At 44.7% G+C, this 15,155-nt stretch overlaps 2 protein-coding genes across 4 annotated transcripts; one reads left to right on the forward strand and one right to left on the reverse strand.

Annotated features, from left to right (window-relative positions):
- Nucleotides 1-1,750: 1,750 nt before the first annotated feature.
- Nucleotides 1,751-4,807, forward strand: LOC128738583 (translation initiation factor eIF-2B subunit delta). Its single transcript, XM_053833829.1, has 6 exons — nucleotides 1,751-1,876; nucleotides 2,077-2,110; nucleotides 2,287-3,450; nucleotides 3,510-3,905; nucleotides 3,975-4,461; nucleotides 4,522-4,807. Exons 2-6 carry the CDS (start codon nucleotides 2,081-2,083, stop codon nucleotides 4,740-4,742), a joined length of 2,298 nt encoding a protein of 765 aa, XP_053689804.1. The 5' UTR covers nucleotides 1,751-1,876; nucleotides 2,077-2,080; the 3' UTR covers nucleotides 4,743-4,807.
- Nucleotides 4,808-12,071: 7,264 nt separating this feature from the next.
- On the reverse strand, nucleotides 12,072-14,221 carry LOC128738585 (NF-kappa-B essential modulator). Of its 3 annotated transcripts, none has more exons than XM_053833833.1 (4): nucleotides 14,117-14,221; nucleotides 13,057-14,033; nucleotides 12,668-12,993; nucleotides 12,072-12,608 (listed from the first exon to the last, which is right to left on the reverse strand). In XM_053833833.1, exons 2-4 carry the CDS (start codon nucleotides 14,008-14,010, stop codon nucleotides 12,377-12,379), a joined length of 1,512 nt encoding a protein of 503 aa, XP_053689808.1. In that variant the 5' UTR covers nucleotides 14,011-14,033; nucleotides 14,117-14,221; the 3' UTR covers nucleotides 12,072-12,376. The 3 variants fall into 3 exon arrangements, with proteins under 3 accessions (XP_053689808.1, XP_053689807.1, XP_053689809.1); XM_053833832.1 differs by having other exon boundaries at nucleotides 13,057-14,040; nucleotides 14,117-14,205; XM_053833834.1 differs by having other exon boundaries at nucleotides 13,057-14,026; nucleotides 14,117-14,191.
- Nucleotides 14,222-15,155: the final 934 nt, after the last annotated feature.

The raw sequence follows: 15,155 nt of genomic DNA on the forward strand, positions 1-15,155 counted from the left end.
TCCGAAAAGTGTCGACAGTCAATCAAGACACGATCGATCTGAGAGCTAGAGTCTCCATTTGGATGCCTCCAGGTTTGTCCGAAAGGTCCGAATATTCAAACGTGGAAAGTAGGTGCTACAGATGGCCATCCCTCTGGCCGCGGCAAAATTTATTACCCTCAGACCGTTATCATTAGTCGACAGATGGAGGCTATGCCTTCCAATAACTGGACGAAAGAATTCCTCCCTCCCGATCTGCGTCATCGAATTTATCATTTGTCGGTGCGTATAAGTTGAATAGGCTATAGTTGAAGAATTTGCCCTTAATCTTCAACACGCATATAAGGTCATCTACGGGCCTCCACCGGATAACTCGTTGCTTTTGGTTTCCCAACACTACGAAACCGACTCCATGTTCTGCCTTTTTACCGCCAGTGTAGTAGATGTGGTACTTGAAAGAAGTGCATGCAATAGGGTATACTGCACGGAGCTCCCTTTCTCCGGAATTTGGCCACCGAACTTCCTGAATAGCAGCGATCTCCACTTCGAGTTGATGCAACTCTCGAGCAAGCAAGCCAGCCCGTGCCGGTTCATGGAGAGTTCGGACATTCCAGATACCAAGTTTCCAATCGTTATCCCTTAATCGTTTCCTTGTCCCTTGCCGTGCCCTATACCGATTGTTCCGTCCTGAATTTCTTTGTTCGCTGTTCGTGGTAATTGAGTTTTCGGTATACTACCTCACCGGGGTCGCGATACCTACATCCCCCATCATACTCATATATAGTAGAGGGCAATCAATAAGCTATCAGTAATCTTCTAATTGGTGTCTGGAATCACCGGAACACAAAAAATTGAAATTCTGCAAAAATTGTGAAGTTCTCATTTTTCTATAAGTAAAATATGTTCCGATTGGTGTACACAATTATGTATTATATCAACTTATTTTCGTATCTTATCTTAAGACCCTTTTTTATTTCTCCAGGCGTATCCATAGCGGGTAATGCCGATCCGTAGGTTGAAATGCTCAATTGGCAGGGCGGTGAAACCGCTTAGAATGTTATCACACACGCACAGAGAGTGGATAGCTTGGTGAAGGTTGAGGTGAGAACTGTAATCGTTACAGTAACGATGGAAAATTTACTCTTACACGTATATTCCTACGGAAAGTAATAAAAACAGCACTCCGAATCCGAGGAAAATCGAGGCGAACAAGGATATGAGCAATTCCTTGAAAACGACGCTTTCCTTGCCACCGGTCTTAGGTCTGGACACTTCAAACACGAAAAACCACGCAGTGAAAAACGTACCAAACAATAGCAGTACGCTGGCCAGATGTGGAAACACTGCTGGGTTGACGGGTGAGATGTAGCGAACCATGGAATCCATTGCGACGGGTTGGGTGTACTGTTCGGTTTAAAGCACACACGATAAGTAAAAGCACCAATAAATTAGACCGGAGCTTGGAATGTTACATACCTTTACTAATGGTGTACGGTCAAATTTCTAATAGTTTCACAGAAACTGAAAAACAAAGTTTTCCGGTTGTAAGCAAATAGCAAACACACTGCACTAGAACCAGGCATACACAAATTACGTGGCGATGAGAAACGCCGACCGTTTGACAGTTCTGTGACGAACGGACAACGACACGCTTGTAGAAAGTAACCCAAAAATGGGTTGGATTATTTAATCGCTTGCGAACGCGCCCCAGCTGAACGATGAAATCATGCCCAAATCATCGAAATTCGAAAATTTTTAAAACAAAGATACGTTCACTGATGAGGAAAGTCAGAAAAGTTTACCACATTTTGTGAATTACAAATTTCGATTGAGAGAAAATGTAATTATTTTAGTCCATACGTGCAAATTTGTGTTGTTCAATCCATCTATTCTATAGGTAATTTTAGTTGAGTCAATAATCTGCTAGGTATTTGGAAAAAGATTCGAAGTATGGAAATATGAATGTTTTCCTATTTCATCATAATTTGAATTAAATAATTTTTCAATGATTAATACAAGTCCTTTTCCTATACTGAGTCCGTCTGTTGAATTTAGACAGCGCTAACCATGATTTACCTTTATTTCTGTGCTGTATAGTAAAATGGAGTCGCCAGGAGCTCCTTCCAAACAGGTACAGATATGTAATCCAATCCACTGTGAAATGTGTGTTAAATCTGAAAATCTTTGACACTAACTGCATGTGAAGCTATTCTATCTATATGTAGTTCCTGTTCCTCTAAACTTGCATGCATACTTTTGATTCAAAAGATTAGCCTTGCACTAACTTAACAGATATCCTACTTTCAGAAACGTCGCCCTCGAAAGCACAAGCCAAAGCAGCCGGGTGCTGCACAGGAGGTAATTGTCCAGCAACCAATTTCACTGCAGTTCGTGCCAGCCGTACCGGTGGCTAGAGCAATCGAACAGAAGCAAGCGGCTGAGAATAAGGAAAATTCTCAAGACGAATCGCAACCGAAGAACGAGCTCAATCGAAATCCTAGCAAGAGACGTCGTAAGCGAAATAAGTCCAAAAAACCGGAGTCTGATATCGAGCCAATTCAGGCAATCCCTCTAAACGAAATCTTCCCAGGGTCAAAATTATTCACGTTAGAAAATCAAGCTTGTAGAAAAAAAGTTCATGCTGTTTGTGCGGAGAAGCCTGCGAGAGTTTCCGAACAAGTTCTACGACCTACAAGCAAGTGTTCAACGATTGTAGATATTTCTTCAGATCAGATTTTTCCTTCCGAAGAAAGCTCAAAAGCAGAATTGAGCTGCCCATGTATTGCTGATATTTCCGCTACTGAAATATTTCCCTCTTCGATTATTTACACCGTCGAAAACGTTGTAATTCCAAGAAAGTTTATATCGGCGGGTTGTTCCCAAGGTATCAGTCATCAACGGACCGTAAACTCCATTCGAGGAATAGTGGATATTCCGCTGGATCAAATTTTCCCCATTGACGCTCAGCAACAGCAAATTAAAGTCCCTTTAGAAGAAACTATGAACCCGCCGAAGGTAGAAAAATCCCGGGAGGAGGTTCTTGCGGAACGTGAAGCTAAAAAAGCAGCGAAAGCAGCAGCCAAGGGCAAGTCCAAGGACAAACCAAAACCGGCTGCTGCTGCAGCACCTACGCCAGTCAATTCTACCTCTCTGCAAAAATCTAGCACCGATAGCAGTTTATCGGAGAAACTGTCCAATCTTCATATCTCGGACCCGAAAGACCCGCTAGTTACTTCAACGGCTGATAAAAACCCTAGTAAGGCAGAACGCAAAGCTCTCTTCGAAGCACAACGTGCATCGACTGGTGCAGCTCCGACCGCTAAACCTGCAACGACTAAAGCTGAACGCAGAGCTTTGCAAGAAGCACAACGTGCAGCCAAGGCTACAGCTCAGGTTAAGAAAGTTGCTCCAGAAGCAGCTAAAAGCAAAACCGAACCAGCAAAGGTGGTTAAGAAGGAGTCTACTCCGACGGTTAGTTCTTCACCGAATAGATAAGTAATATGAATAAGTAATTACAGTTTTCTTTACAGAAACAACCGAAGAAATCCGTAAAGACCGATGCAACTCAACAACCGCACATGGTTCGGTTGTTAAACCATCTCTACACGGCTAAATTTGCTGCCGCGGAAATTGTCAACTCGACCCAGCTTCATCCAGCAGTTACGAAACTTGGTCTGCAGTACGCGGACGGTGTTGTTGCCGGTTCCAAGGCCCGCTGCCTCGCCTTTCTGAATGCCTTAATGCAAATGATCGGCGACTACGAAACACCGCCGGACAAGGAGTTTTCGCGTGGCTTCGAAGAAACACTAAATCCAAACATTGTTCATCTACAACGCTGCCGACCGTTTTCCGTCTCGATGACTAACGCACTGAAGTACATTAAGATGCACACGAGGCAGCTGAACGCTAAAGATTCGGACTCGGATGTTAGTGTTCATTCAAAATAAAGCCAAAGTAACACGTAGTACTGTAACATAAATTTAAACTAATTTCAGCAAAAAGAGTATCTCCTGGATGCTATCCAAACGTACATCCGCGATCAGATCGAAAAAGCTGAGGAAGCGATCAGTATTTCCGTGCAAGAGAAAATCTACGATGGGGATGTCATCCTTACCTATGGCTGTTCGACGCTGATAAAACACATTCTTGAGGAGGCCAACCGGCGTCAGAAGAGCTTCCGCGTGGTGATTGTGGATTCTCGACCACGCAACCGAGAGCATGAAATGCTTCGGCAGCTGGTAGCGCAAGGAATGGACTGCACCACTGTACTGATCAACGCTATTGGCTACGTTATGCCCGAAGTGACGAAGGTTCTGCTCAATGCTCACGCACTGCTTGCCAACGGATGTGTCATGTCTCGCGTTGGCACGGCCCAAATTGCACTCGTAGCCAAGGCGTGCAACGTACCGGTGTTGGTTTGCTGTGAAACACATAAATTTAGCGAACGTGTTCAGACGGATGCCTTTGTGTATAATGAAATTGGTACGTTTGAAGCTTTTTCCCCGCATGTTCCGAGTGATTAATGAAATATTTCAACCACAGGTAACCCTAATGATTTGATCTTGAACTCGGGCACGCGGGAGAACCAACTTCATAACCCGCTTGCCGAGTGGGAATCGATTAGCAGCCTAACGCCGTTGAATTTACATTACGATGTAACACCTCCGGAACTGGTGACGGCCGTTGTAACTGAGGTGGCCATTCTACCCTGCACGAGTGTGCCGGTTATTTTGCGCATCAAACCTTCGGATGTTGGTTATTGATGATAATGTCCTATAGAGCACGAATGTACTTTTTTTCGTTTTCCAATATACCTATTCCTATGTGATGCTTTCTAAACCACTACTTTTGTCATGGCTAAGACAAAACTTTTTCAAACTTTTGTTGGTTACGTTTTCCGAAGAAATTTGTGGAAAGTTTTTCCATGCGAGTTGGTCAGTGCAAAAACAAATCGAACTGCTGGTGTGGTAATCTGACGGTAATACAGCAATTACAACAGTCCGAGGACCAAATGTGGACTCGAGCCGTAGTAAGCAAGATCTCGTAGTAGTAAGCAAGATTCGCGCCCGGTTGCCCAACGTATTCAAATCGAAACTAACAAAGAAAATATGACTGAACATTCGTTGGTTAGCGGAAGGAGACGGAGAATTGCTTTGAGAGGCACGGTACGAGAAGCTTCTTTAAAACAATCAGCGGAACTAGACCCTGCAAGACTCCTGTTATGGGGAGCAACTTGATTACCGAAAGATCGGAGCAGCTAGGGTGATGAAAAACGACAAAGCTGGCGGGAAGGACGGTATCCCCGCCGAACTTCGAGAGTCGGGAACGAACGGCTGTATTATGGAAACTCATCAAATTATAGGCTAGAGGTATGGACTGAGGAGGAACTACCTACGGACTTGTTGGAAGATCTCATATCCTTTATTTACAAAAAGGGCCGTCGACTCGAATGCAGCAATTATCGAGGAATTACTCTTCTCAATTCTGCGTGCGAAATTGTCTCCCGTATTCTGTTTCTCAGACTGAGGCCGTTGCAGAAAACCTTTATTAGCAAATATCAGTGCGGTTTTCGAGAGGGGCGCTCCACGACGAACCAAATATTTACCTTGCGACAAATCTACAATAAACTCCGGGAATTCAACTTCATTTGCTTATACCTAGATCTCAACATGTAGCACGTGATTCAGTTAAAGTTAAATATGGTTTTTCGACAAAACTGATTCGGCTTATGAGTGCTACGTTTGATGGTTCAAAATCAAGCGTCAGAATAACGAGGTGAGACATCGGACTCGTTTCTGACGTTAGATGGTTTGGAGCCAGGTGACGAGGCTATCAAATTTGCTGTTCAACATTGCATTGGAAGGTGCTATTCGAAGAGTAGGCGTGCAGAGAAGCGGTACCTTCATCACGAAATCTCACGTGCTCCTTAGGTTCGCGGATAACATCGATATAATCGGTGTTAGATCTGTGGCATGCACGTCTCTTAAGATGGACGCTGCGTCAAGTTGCTTTCGTTTTCTGTTCAATCATTTTCTCTCCCTCCGAACGATGCCTGAATACTGTTTTCTCTTACGACCACTCATCTTGTCGAGAACGACAAGCAGAGCTAATATTTTTTTCACACACTGGAGACACGAGACTATTCGCTCCGTGTCCCAAAGAGAATATGTGATAGGCAATTATATGGACTGGAACGATTTACTCCGTGACCTTGAGAGCATGCATTCGGTAGCGCTCCGGCAGAAAAAGAAAGATGAAACCAAACTGATGCTCACTCGCTAGCAGAGCAAAGCAGCAAAGTACTGCAAAAGCAAAACAAAACTCACCGCGTCGGAGAAGGTAACATTCGACTGAGAGAGAGCAAATTTGCCAGTAAAAAGCCAAGAATTGAGATATTTTGCAGAGCACGACAGAAGCCTGGCTGCGAGCATAGGACTTATCATAAACCCTACCAAAACCAAGTATATGGTGGCTTGTGTTGAAATTTGTTTAGCTTGGTACGTCAGTGACGTGACAACGATGTAAACTGTGAAGTAAAAAGACGGATAGCGGCTGCCAACAAGACCTACGGTTTACGTAGCCAGTTGAGGTCCCGTAGCCTGCAACTCCGCACGAAGCTCGCGCTCTATTAGATGCTTATTCTCCCGGGGGTACCCTACGGCCACGAAACGTGGAGATGGAAAGAAAGCCACCGACGAGCTCTTGGCGTTTCTGAACGTAAGATGCTACGATCGATTCGGCGGGTGGCAAATTAGGAGAAGAAGTATGGGACAAGCGCACGAATCACGAAATATACCAAGTATACAAAGATTCAGATATTCATCCCTATTCTGTATTTCGAACGGATTGGTGTTTCGAACGAAAGTGGATGGTATTCTTCATTCCGTCAGCAAAATCAACTGGGTAAGACAACTCGTTCGAAACAAGTCGAACGAAATGAAGATCCGTTCGAAATACAGAATAAGGGTGATTGTAAGGTGACTAAAATACGACAGGGTATCAGTGGGCTGATCACAAAGGAAGAACACCTGATGTGAGGCCAGCAAAAATAATATTCAGCAGAGAATTCTACAGAGGCCTCGGGGTAGACCACATACCCGTCAGATGAGGGCTGTTGACGAGGATCCTAGAGCAGCAGGTACTAGGGATGATTGGAAAGCGGCAGCTTGAGACCGACAAACGCAGAGACGGCTCCTTAATTCGGCACTGATTTGATAAGCGATAAAAAACGAAGCGTTCAACGTTTAAGTTCGAAACCCTGTCGCTCCAACGGATGTAGTGTTTGCAGCAGTTTAATTTCCACACACACGCGTTCTCGTTCTAACAAACACGCAAGCATGAGCATCTCTTTCGGACTCTCGCTCTTATTTTTGCATGCACTGCGACGAGTTTTTGCGAGTGTGTATTAAGCTGTATAAACGCAGCACTGGTATTACACATAACCACCACTTTTTTAGCGCTGAGATACGTTTGTGTGTTGCATGTGTCCAACGACAGGTGGAGAAAGTTGGGTGCTGTTACGATACGACGTTCGCCGATTGGAGAATCCTGAGGAGAAAAGAGCCTTTTTAAACAAAATGAATCTTGAGCGGAGTTGCCATATCACCTGGTGGAACCGCTGAAGATCAATTGACCGGCATTAGGAACGTCTTCATCGTGAACTGTGACAAAACCCTCGGCAAAGCGCGCAGCTGGTGAAGTAAATAGATCGAAACTTGGAAGAAGATCGACGAGACAAGAGGGCCTGGACTAACGCCCTTGCCGAACAAGGAGAAACCGCCGTCGCCAATGGTAATATCCGTTTATTGTACGATATTTCTCATCGCGTCAGGATGAATACAAAAGGTGCCGCTAAAGAACAGTGCTGGTCAGCTACTGACTGCCCGTACTGAACTTCTTGAGTGATGGACAGTACATTTTGAACAAATCTTCTCTGAAATTGAAGTAACCGTCAAGAGTATGGAATCCAATAGTGCGCCAGGGATAGACTACATTTTGCCAAGATGCTCAAAGCTGACCCATCTTTGTCAGCCCAGATGATGCATCAGCTTGTCAGCAGTATATGAGAAACCGCAATTTTTCCGGTGAACTGGATGCAGCATGCAGGGCATATTGGTCAATATCCCTAAAAAAGGAGACCTAACTGAATGCGGTAACTGGCGTGGCATCACGTTGCTCTGTATTACTCTGTAAGGTAATCCTCAACCGGATTCAGGAAAAGACCGACTTTCGCTACTTTCGGCAGCAAGTTGGATTTCGTACTGGCCGATCCTTTGTATAGACCATATCACAACGCTCCGCATTATATTGGAGCAGATCAACGAATTTCAAGACTCCTGCTGGTGTTTGCTGACTTTGAAAAAGCGTTTGATCGCCTCAACCACTTAGGCATAGAGGAGGCAAGGTTTTGCAAAACGGCGTTTTGTCCGACCCTATAAGGGTTACTGCTGGCGTGTGACCGGGCTGCATTTTATCACCGCTTCTGTTTCGCATCGTTATGGCTGATATATTAGTTGAAGCAATTGACAGCAGACCGAATCGAGGACCCTGCCCTGGAATCCTCTAACGATGGAGCAGCTAAATGAGTTGGTGGAAGTGGGTTGCATACACCTTGAGGAGTGAACGAGATCTGCAGAGAAGCGGTCGACTAAAATCCGCAAGGACTACGAAGAAGAGGCAGACCCAGAAGCTCATGACTTAGCCATGCCAACAGCCCGGATTTGACAATAACTTGTCCTGCCGACTGATAAAAGCCATGGCTGATAACCATCGGCTGTGGAGATCTCTGATTTCATACATTTGCTCTACCGGACCGGCAAACTTGGACCAATAAGTAAGTTTATCAGTCTTCAGCAACTGTCTTCGAGTCGGGCGACAGGACGCTTTTATCGTTTGTGGGTACTCCCAAGTTAAATTTCGTTCCTCCTCCTTGCATTAAATCGCCATTCAGATGCCCATCGACTGATGCCTCCTGTCGACCACTTCACGCTCGTTTATGGTCAGGTTTCCCTCCTCGTCCATTGTACTAGTTGTTTGTCGACACTTTGCCAAATTCTCCTTCGTGGAAATGCTTAGACAGTTTTCAAACAGTTTTTTTCCTTTCCAGTGCTTGTTCCAGGGTTTCGTCACCTGGCAGTACGGTTATTTTTAACGACAGAGCGTTTCTTGATCCATCCGAGCGACTTCGAGGCTCGAAATACCTAGGCCCACGGAGGAAGGTAGGTCTTCATCCAGTAGACGCACATAGTTTGTGGGCTGGCAAATTACCGATTTAATGGTTTAAGTTTTGGATATTGTCAGTCTTTAGGGAGGAATAAACTAGCAACGAGAAATGGAGAGAGGGAAGGAGCGTCAAACATAGCTCTGGCTCCCTGAAGCTCCCACCTGGCGCCTCCACGCAGATCTAAGTCAAATGATGACGGTCGATGGCCTTACCTGGAATGTCATAACTCTCCATGAACCGGCACGGGCTGGCTTGCTAGCTCGAGGGCTGCATCAACCCGGAGTGGAGATCGCTGCTATTCAGGAAGTTCGGTGACCAAATTCCGGAGAAAGGGAGTTCCGTGCAGTAGACCCTATTGCAGGCACTTCTTTCAAGTACCACATCTACTACAGTGGTGGTAAAAAAGCAGAACATGGAGGCGGTTTCGTAGTGTTGGGAAAACAAAAGCAACGAGTTATCCGGTGGAGGCCCGTAGATGACCGTATGTGCGTTTTGAGGATTAAGGGCAAATTCTTCAAATATAGCCTAATCAACTTATACGCGCCGACATGATAAATCCAATGATGCTAATGACGAGTTTTACGACAGGCTTGAGAGGACCTATGGAGAGTGCCCAAAACACGACGTGAAAATCATCATCGGAGATGCAAACGCGCAGATCGGGAGGGAAGAATTCTTCCGTCCAGTTATTCAAAGACATAGCTTGCATCTGTCGACCAATAATAACGGTCTGAGGCTCATAAATTTTGCCGCGGCCAGAGGGATGGCCATCTGTAGCACCTACTTTCCACGTTTGAATATTTGGAAACACACCTGGAGGCACCCAAATGGAGACTCTAGCTCTCAGATCGATCATGTCTTGATTGACGGTCGACACTTTTCGGATGTTATCGATGTACGGTCTTTTCGGGGACCAAATATCGACTCTGACCACTATCTCGTAGTAAGTAAGATTCGCGCAAGGCTGTCGAACACGGCAACATCTCGCACTGAGAGGACGCTGTGTTTCAACATCCAGCGGTTCACGGCAGACGGCGTAGCAGTGGAATACGCCAGGAAGCTTGACCAACGAATCGCATCGCAGAACAGCAGGTAGAAGGAGAAGATATAAATGGCCTGTGGAAGAACATCCATGGTGCCATCGAAACAGCTGCGAGAGAGGTGGTAGGCAAGACGCGTGGAAGACAGCGTAACAGCTGGTTTGATGCCGAATGTCAGAAAGTGACAGATGAAAAGAATCAGGCCAGGAGTCGCCTGCTCACTGCGGCAACGCGTCAAAACAGAGTGAGATACAGAGAGACTAGAGCTGCGAAAAAAAGAATCCATCGTTTAAAGAATCGCGAGTACGAGGAGCAGGTGCTCACCGGCGCAAAGGAGCGATACGCCAGCAACGACACACGGAGTGTCTATAAAACGATGAGATGCAGGAATTGTGCCATGCCCGTGATGTGCAATGATAGTGCTGACAACCTACCTGCTTACCGACAAAACGGCGGTAGCAGCCAGGTGGAAGGAGCACTTCCAGACACTGTTGAATGGGGAGGTAAATGCGGAGATCAGCAGGGACAGGATAGGAATTGTAAGCGATGGAAGGAAGAACAAATGCCGGGGGAGTGGTTGGATGGCTCATTTGCCTAATTTTCAAAAAGGGTCATCGACTGAAGTGTAAAAACTATCGAGCAATTACATTGCTCAATTCTGCCTACAAGGTGCTTTCCCGTATCCTGTTGTGCAGACTGAGACCGTTAGCGGAGTCCTTCGTCGGCGAGTACCAAGCTGGTTTTCGGGAGGGTCGCTCCACGACGGATCAGGTGTTTACCCTGCGTCAGTTGCTAGACAAGTTCCGGGAGTACAACTCGTAGACACACCATCTGTTTGTGGACTTTAAAGCGGCGTACGATTCAGTTAAACGAAATGAGCTGTGGCAGATAATGCTAGAACATGGTTTTCCGACGAAACTAGTTACGCTGATTCGTGCGACGCTGGACGGATCCAAATCATGCGTTAGGATAGCGGGTGTGACCTCAGCTGCTTTCGTGACGTTGGATGGACTGAAGCAAAGGGATGCACTTTCTAACCTGCCATTCAACATTGCCTTGGAAGGTGCATTATACGAAGGGCAAACGTGGAAAGGAATGGAACTATCATCACGAAATTTCACATGCTTCTTGGTTTTGCGGATGACGTCGATATCATCGGAATCAACCGTAGAGCAGTGGAAGAGCCCTTCAGGCCCTTTAAAAGGGAAGCGACGAGATTGGGACTTACCATTAACAACGCCAAAACGAACGATATGAAGTAGTGGAGGAATTTATATACCTTGGTACACTCGTGACATGTGACAACGATGTAAGCCGCGAAGTGAAACGACGAGTTGCAGCCGCGAATCGGGCTTCCTAGTTCCTACGGATTACGTAGCCATTTGAAGTCCCGTAGTTGGCAAATTCGCACAAAACTGGCGCTCTACAGAATACTAATCCTCCTGGTGGCCCTTTACGGACACGAATCATGGACGCTAAGGGAAACTGATCGGCGAGTGCTTTTGGTTTTTGAGTGTGGCGCAGACGCATGAATCACGAGCTGTACCAAGTATACAAATATGCTGATATAGTGAAGGTAGTGCAATGTGGCAGGCTGCGGTGGACTGCACACGTGGCCAGAATGCCCGATGAAAGAGTAGCCAAAACTATTTTTCCGGTGGGTGTGTGCTGTCGAAGACGATGCACGTTCAGCTGGTGTTCGTGGGGATTGGAGAACGGCAGCCCAGGACCGACGGTACTGGAGGACCATAATTCATTCGGCGCAGGATCGATAACGGACCGTTGCCACTAAAGTAAGTAAGTAAACTAGTACCGAGAAGTCAGCTGTTAGAGCGCATTTATTTCAACAGGTTTTCTATGCGATGCATTTAAATCTATCCAAAGTTTATTCAGTCTAGTGATTAAGGATTCTACAGGTCAATAATAATGTGTATTATTACACAGTTTATAGTGTTATTCATAAGCACGTGGCAACCAACCGTAGAAAAAATGAAAGGCCCACGTAAGAGTGCCTCGTGTCACTTGCTATTATAGTTTTGGCATATGAATGCGAAAAAGTGCAATATGTAATTTTAAAATATGTATACATATGTAACAGGTTCATTTTAAATTACCCTCCAAAGTTTTGTCAAGTTTATGCCGTACCATAGCAATCCTCAACATGATTCTGTAGGGTGCTCAAATCTTTAAAAACACTGTCACAAAGTGGACAGTGCAAGACTGGTCGCTGGAAGAGCTGTTCTTCATTGCCATTCGGTTTTTCAGCAGAGTTTCCTCCTGCAGAAGAACCTGCGACCACTTCCGCTGGATTGCGTCTATCGAGGGACTCGTTTGCTGCACGGGTAGCACTTTCTTCAGCCGATCTTCTGAAAAAGAAATTCAAAGTTCATTTCTTACTCCCATGATAGAACACCGTTGGACTTACCCATTCTGGACTTCATCTATCAATTGCTGGTTACGTTTTTGCAGTAATTTCAAATCGCTCAAAATACGGTCCTTCTCGCTGGCCAGTTCTGCTCGGGCCGAGCGCTCGGCTTCGAAATCATTTTTATAAATATCCAACTGGGCTGTCAACACGTCCACCTGTTCACTAAGGCTCTTCAGTTCTCGGATGTTTTCTGCCAGTGAAACATCCTTTGTTTCTATTTCTTTCGTCATACGATGTATTTCCGCACGGTGCTTAGCGTGCAACTCCTCGGCTGCTGTCATATTTACTTTCAAACAGTTTATCTCGTCAATGAACAGTTTTTTCTGAAAGGATACAAATGCCATTACAATTATTATTGTTCCTCTAACTAATCTAACGTTTCTTACCATATCCTCAAACTGAAGATTCTGTGCAAGCACAACGGACATTTCTCGCTGAAGCACCTTCAATTGCCGGTCGTGTTCCTCTTTAGTTATGAACTCTAATCCATCTCTATCTTTGATGTCCGGTTTGTTCGAATTGACCACAACGAATTCCTGTTTTTCCAGCTCCAAGCGTTCGATTTGTCTAGCCATGTTCTGCAAAATGGACTGCTTTTCGGAGAGCATCTTTCGCAGCTCGTCCAGTTCGGTTCCGGCGGAAGTACGCTCGGCCTCCATCTGGTGGCGAATATCGTCCATTTCTTTCTGTGCTGCTTTCTGTTCCTGCTGAAAATGCGCATCTTGCTCTTTTGCACGCGATTCTGCGTGTGCTAGTGCTTGCTTTAAACTTTGATTTTCTTCCTGCAAGGCACCTATTGCCATCATCTGTTCGTCAACCGTGCGAACTTGTTTCGCATATTTCAATTTAACTTCGTCCTGCCATTTTTGAATGTTGCTAAAATTCTTCCTCATTGCTACATTCGCCTTCTGCAAGCTGTCCTTCATTTGTCCATGCTCATTTATCAAGTGTCGCAATGTTTGTATTTCATTAATGGTTACCGATGAGCTCATCAGGCTTGGAAAAGCCTGAAGAAGACTAGATTTGGTTTCACCCATAATAACACTGGCAGCTAAGGAATTGTTTGTACAACCGTTCATAGCTACTGAATTAACCGATTGTGGTGGTGATAAGGATTTTACATCAAACTTCTGCGTAGCAGCACTCGACTTTAATGACTCATCCGCTTGGATCAAGCTAAAATTATTGGAATCAATTTGGGTGGAGGAGGTTTCCATTATGTTTCTCTGTGACGGCGTCAGCGATGTTGGTTTCCTATCATAACCATCTTCCATTAGGTAATTCTCCATCGATGGGGTTGGAGTCGAACCCAGTACTATGAAGGAATCTTCTTCGGACATCTTGTGAAAAGAAAATCTGCGAACTGAATGCTTTAACTTAAAATTATTCAACGTCGCCTAAAAATGTTACCTATGTGTAATGCGTACTTTCGTAGTTGCCACTTACCTGTGAATTTGAGGAATTTTTTCCTTGGAAAGAAAAAAATCCGGCGACAGCAAGAACTTTGAGTCAATCAAGGTACTTTTAGATATTATTAATACTCTCAGAATAATACCATAAATACGATAAATAAAGCAGCAATAAAATAATAAAATAAAAATAATAACATGATACATGACAGATGACACCTGACACTGACAAACTCATTCAAAAATTACGTAACGGTATCAACTTTTCAACTCTAGATAGAATTAACAAAAGGGCGAATGTCGCAAATGTAAACAAAACGGGCGAGAGTTATTTTTTACTGGACCAGCATAGGAAAATCAACCCTCACTCGGTTTGTTTACGCTTGCGACATTCGCCCTCTTGTTAATTCTATCTTTAACTCACACCCTCAAGGCCCACACAATGCATGCGGATTTTACTACGTTGCGGAAATTTGACAGAAAACCCATGGAAAAACTGTCAAATTGCCGCAACGTAGTAAAATCCGTATGCTTTGTGTCTGGGACTTCACACGTATAAAGAAGATTACCTGACTAGTGTGTTTAAATACTCAAAAGTTTTGAGTCAAACCAGGACAGGACGTGACCAAGCGACTTCTTACAGATAAACAGACGAGACACTCGCGTTAATTCCATCGTCCAATGAAAAACCACTTATTTTTCAAAAAAGCATGTTTCGCACCATGGCCACACCGTGGTGCTCGAGTGCTGCTTCGAGTTTCCAGTATAAAACCATACAAATGTATATAAGAAACCTGCAGTATAAAACCCTGCAAAAGTAAAAACACAAACTATACAGACACCGCGCGTAGAACAAAAAGCATAAAATATTAGGGACCAGATTCATTTGAAGCGAGTGAATTTCGTCCCTTGCATTTCTCACATATTCACATGACTCTCAAAGCTCTCAAACGCTATCTGTTTCTTTTACTCTGCTAGAAATTCAGAAATCCATTCGCGCAGAAAACTTAGTAGCCCGATTATTGTATGTTTTTCCATAAATTCATTTGCAACCTGCTCCACTTGGATGTCGTTCC

The sequence above is a fragment of the Sabethes cyaneus genome, chromosome 2, assembly GCF_943734655.1.
Source record: "Sabethes cyaneus chromosome 2, idSabCyanKW18_F2, whole genome shotgun sequence".
In the NCBI taxonomy this organism is placed as follows: Eukaryota; Metazoa; Arthropoda; class Insecta; order Diptera; family Culicidae; genus Sabethes; species Sabethes cyaneus.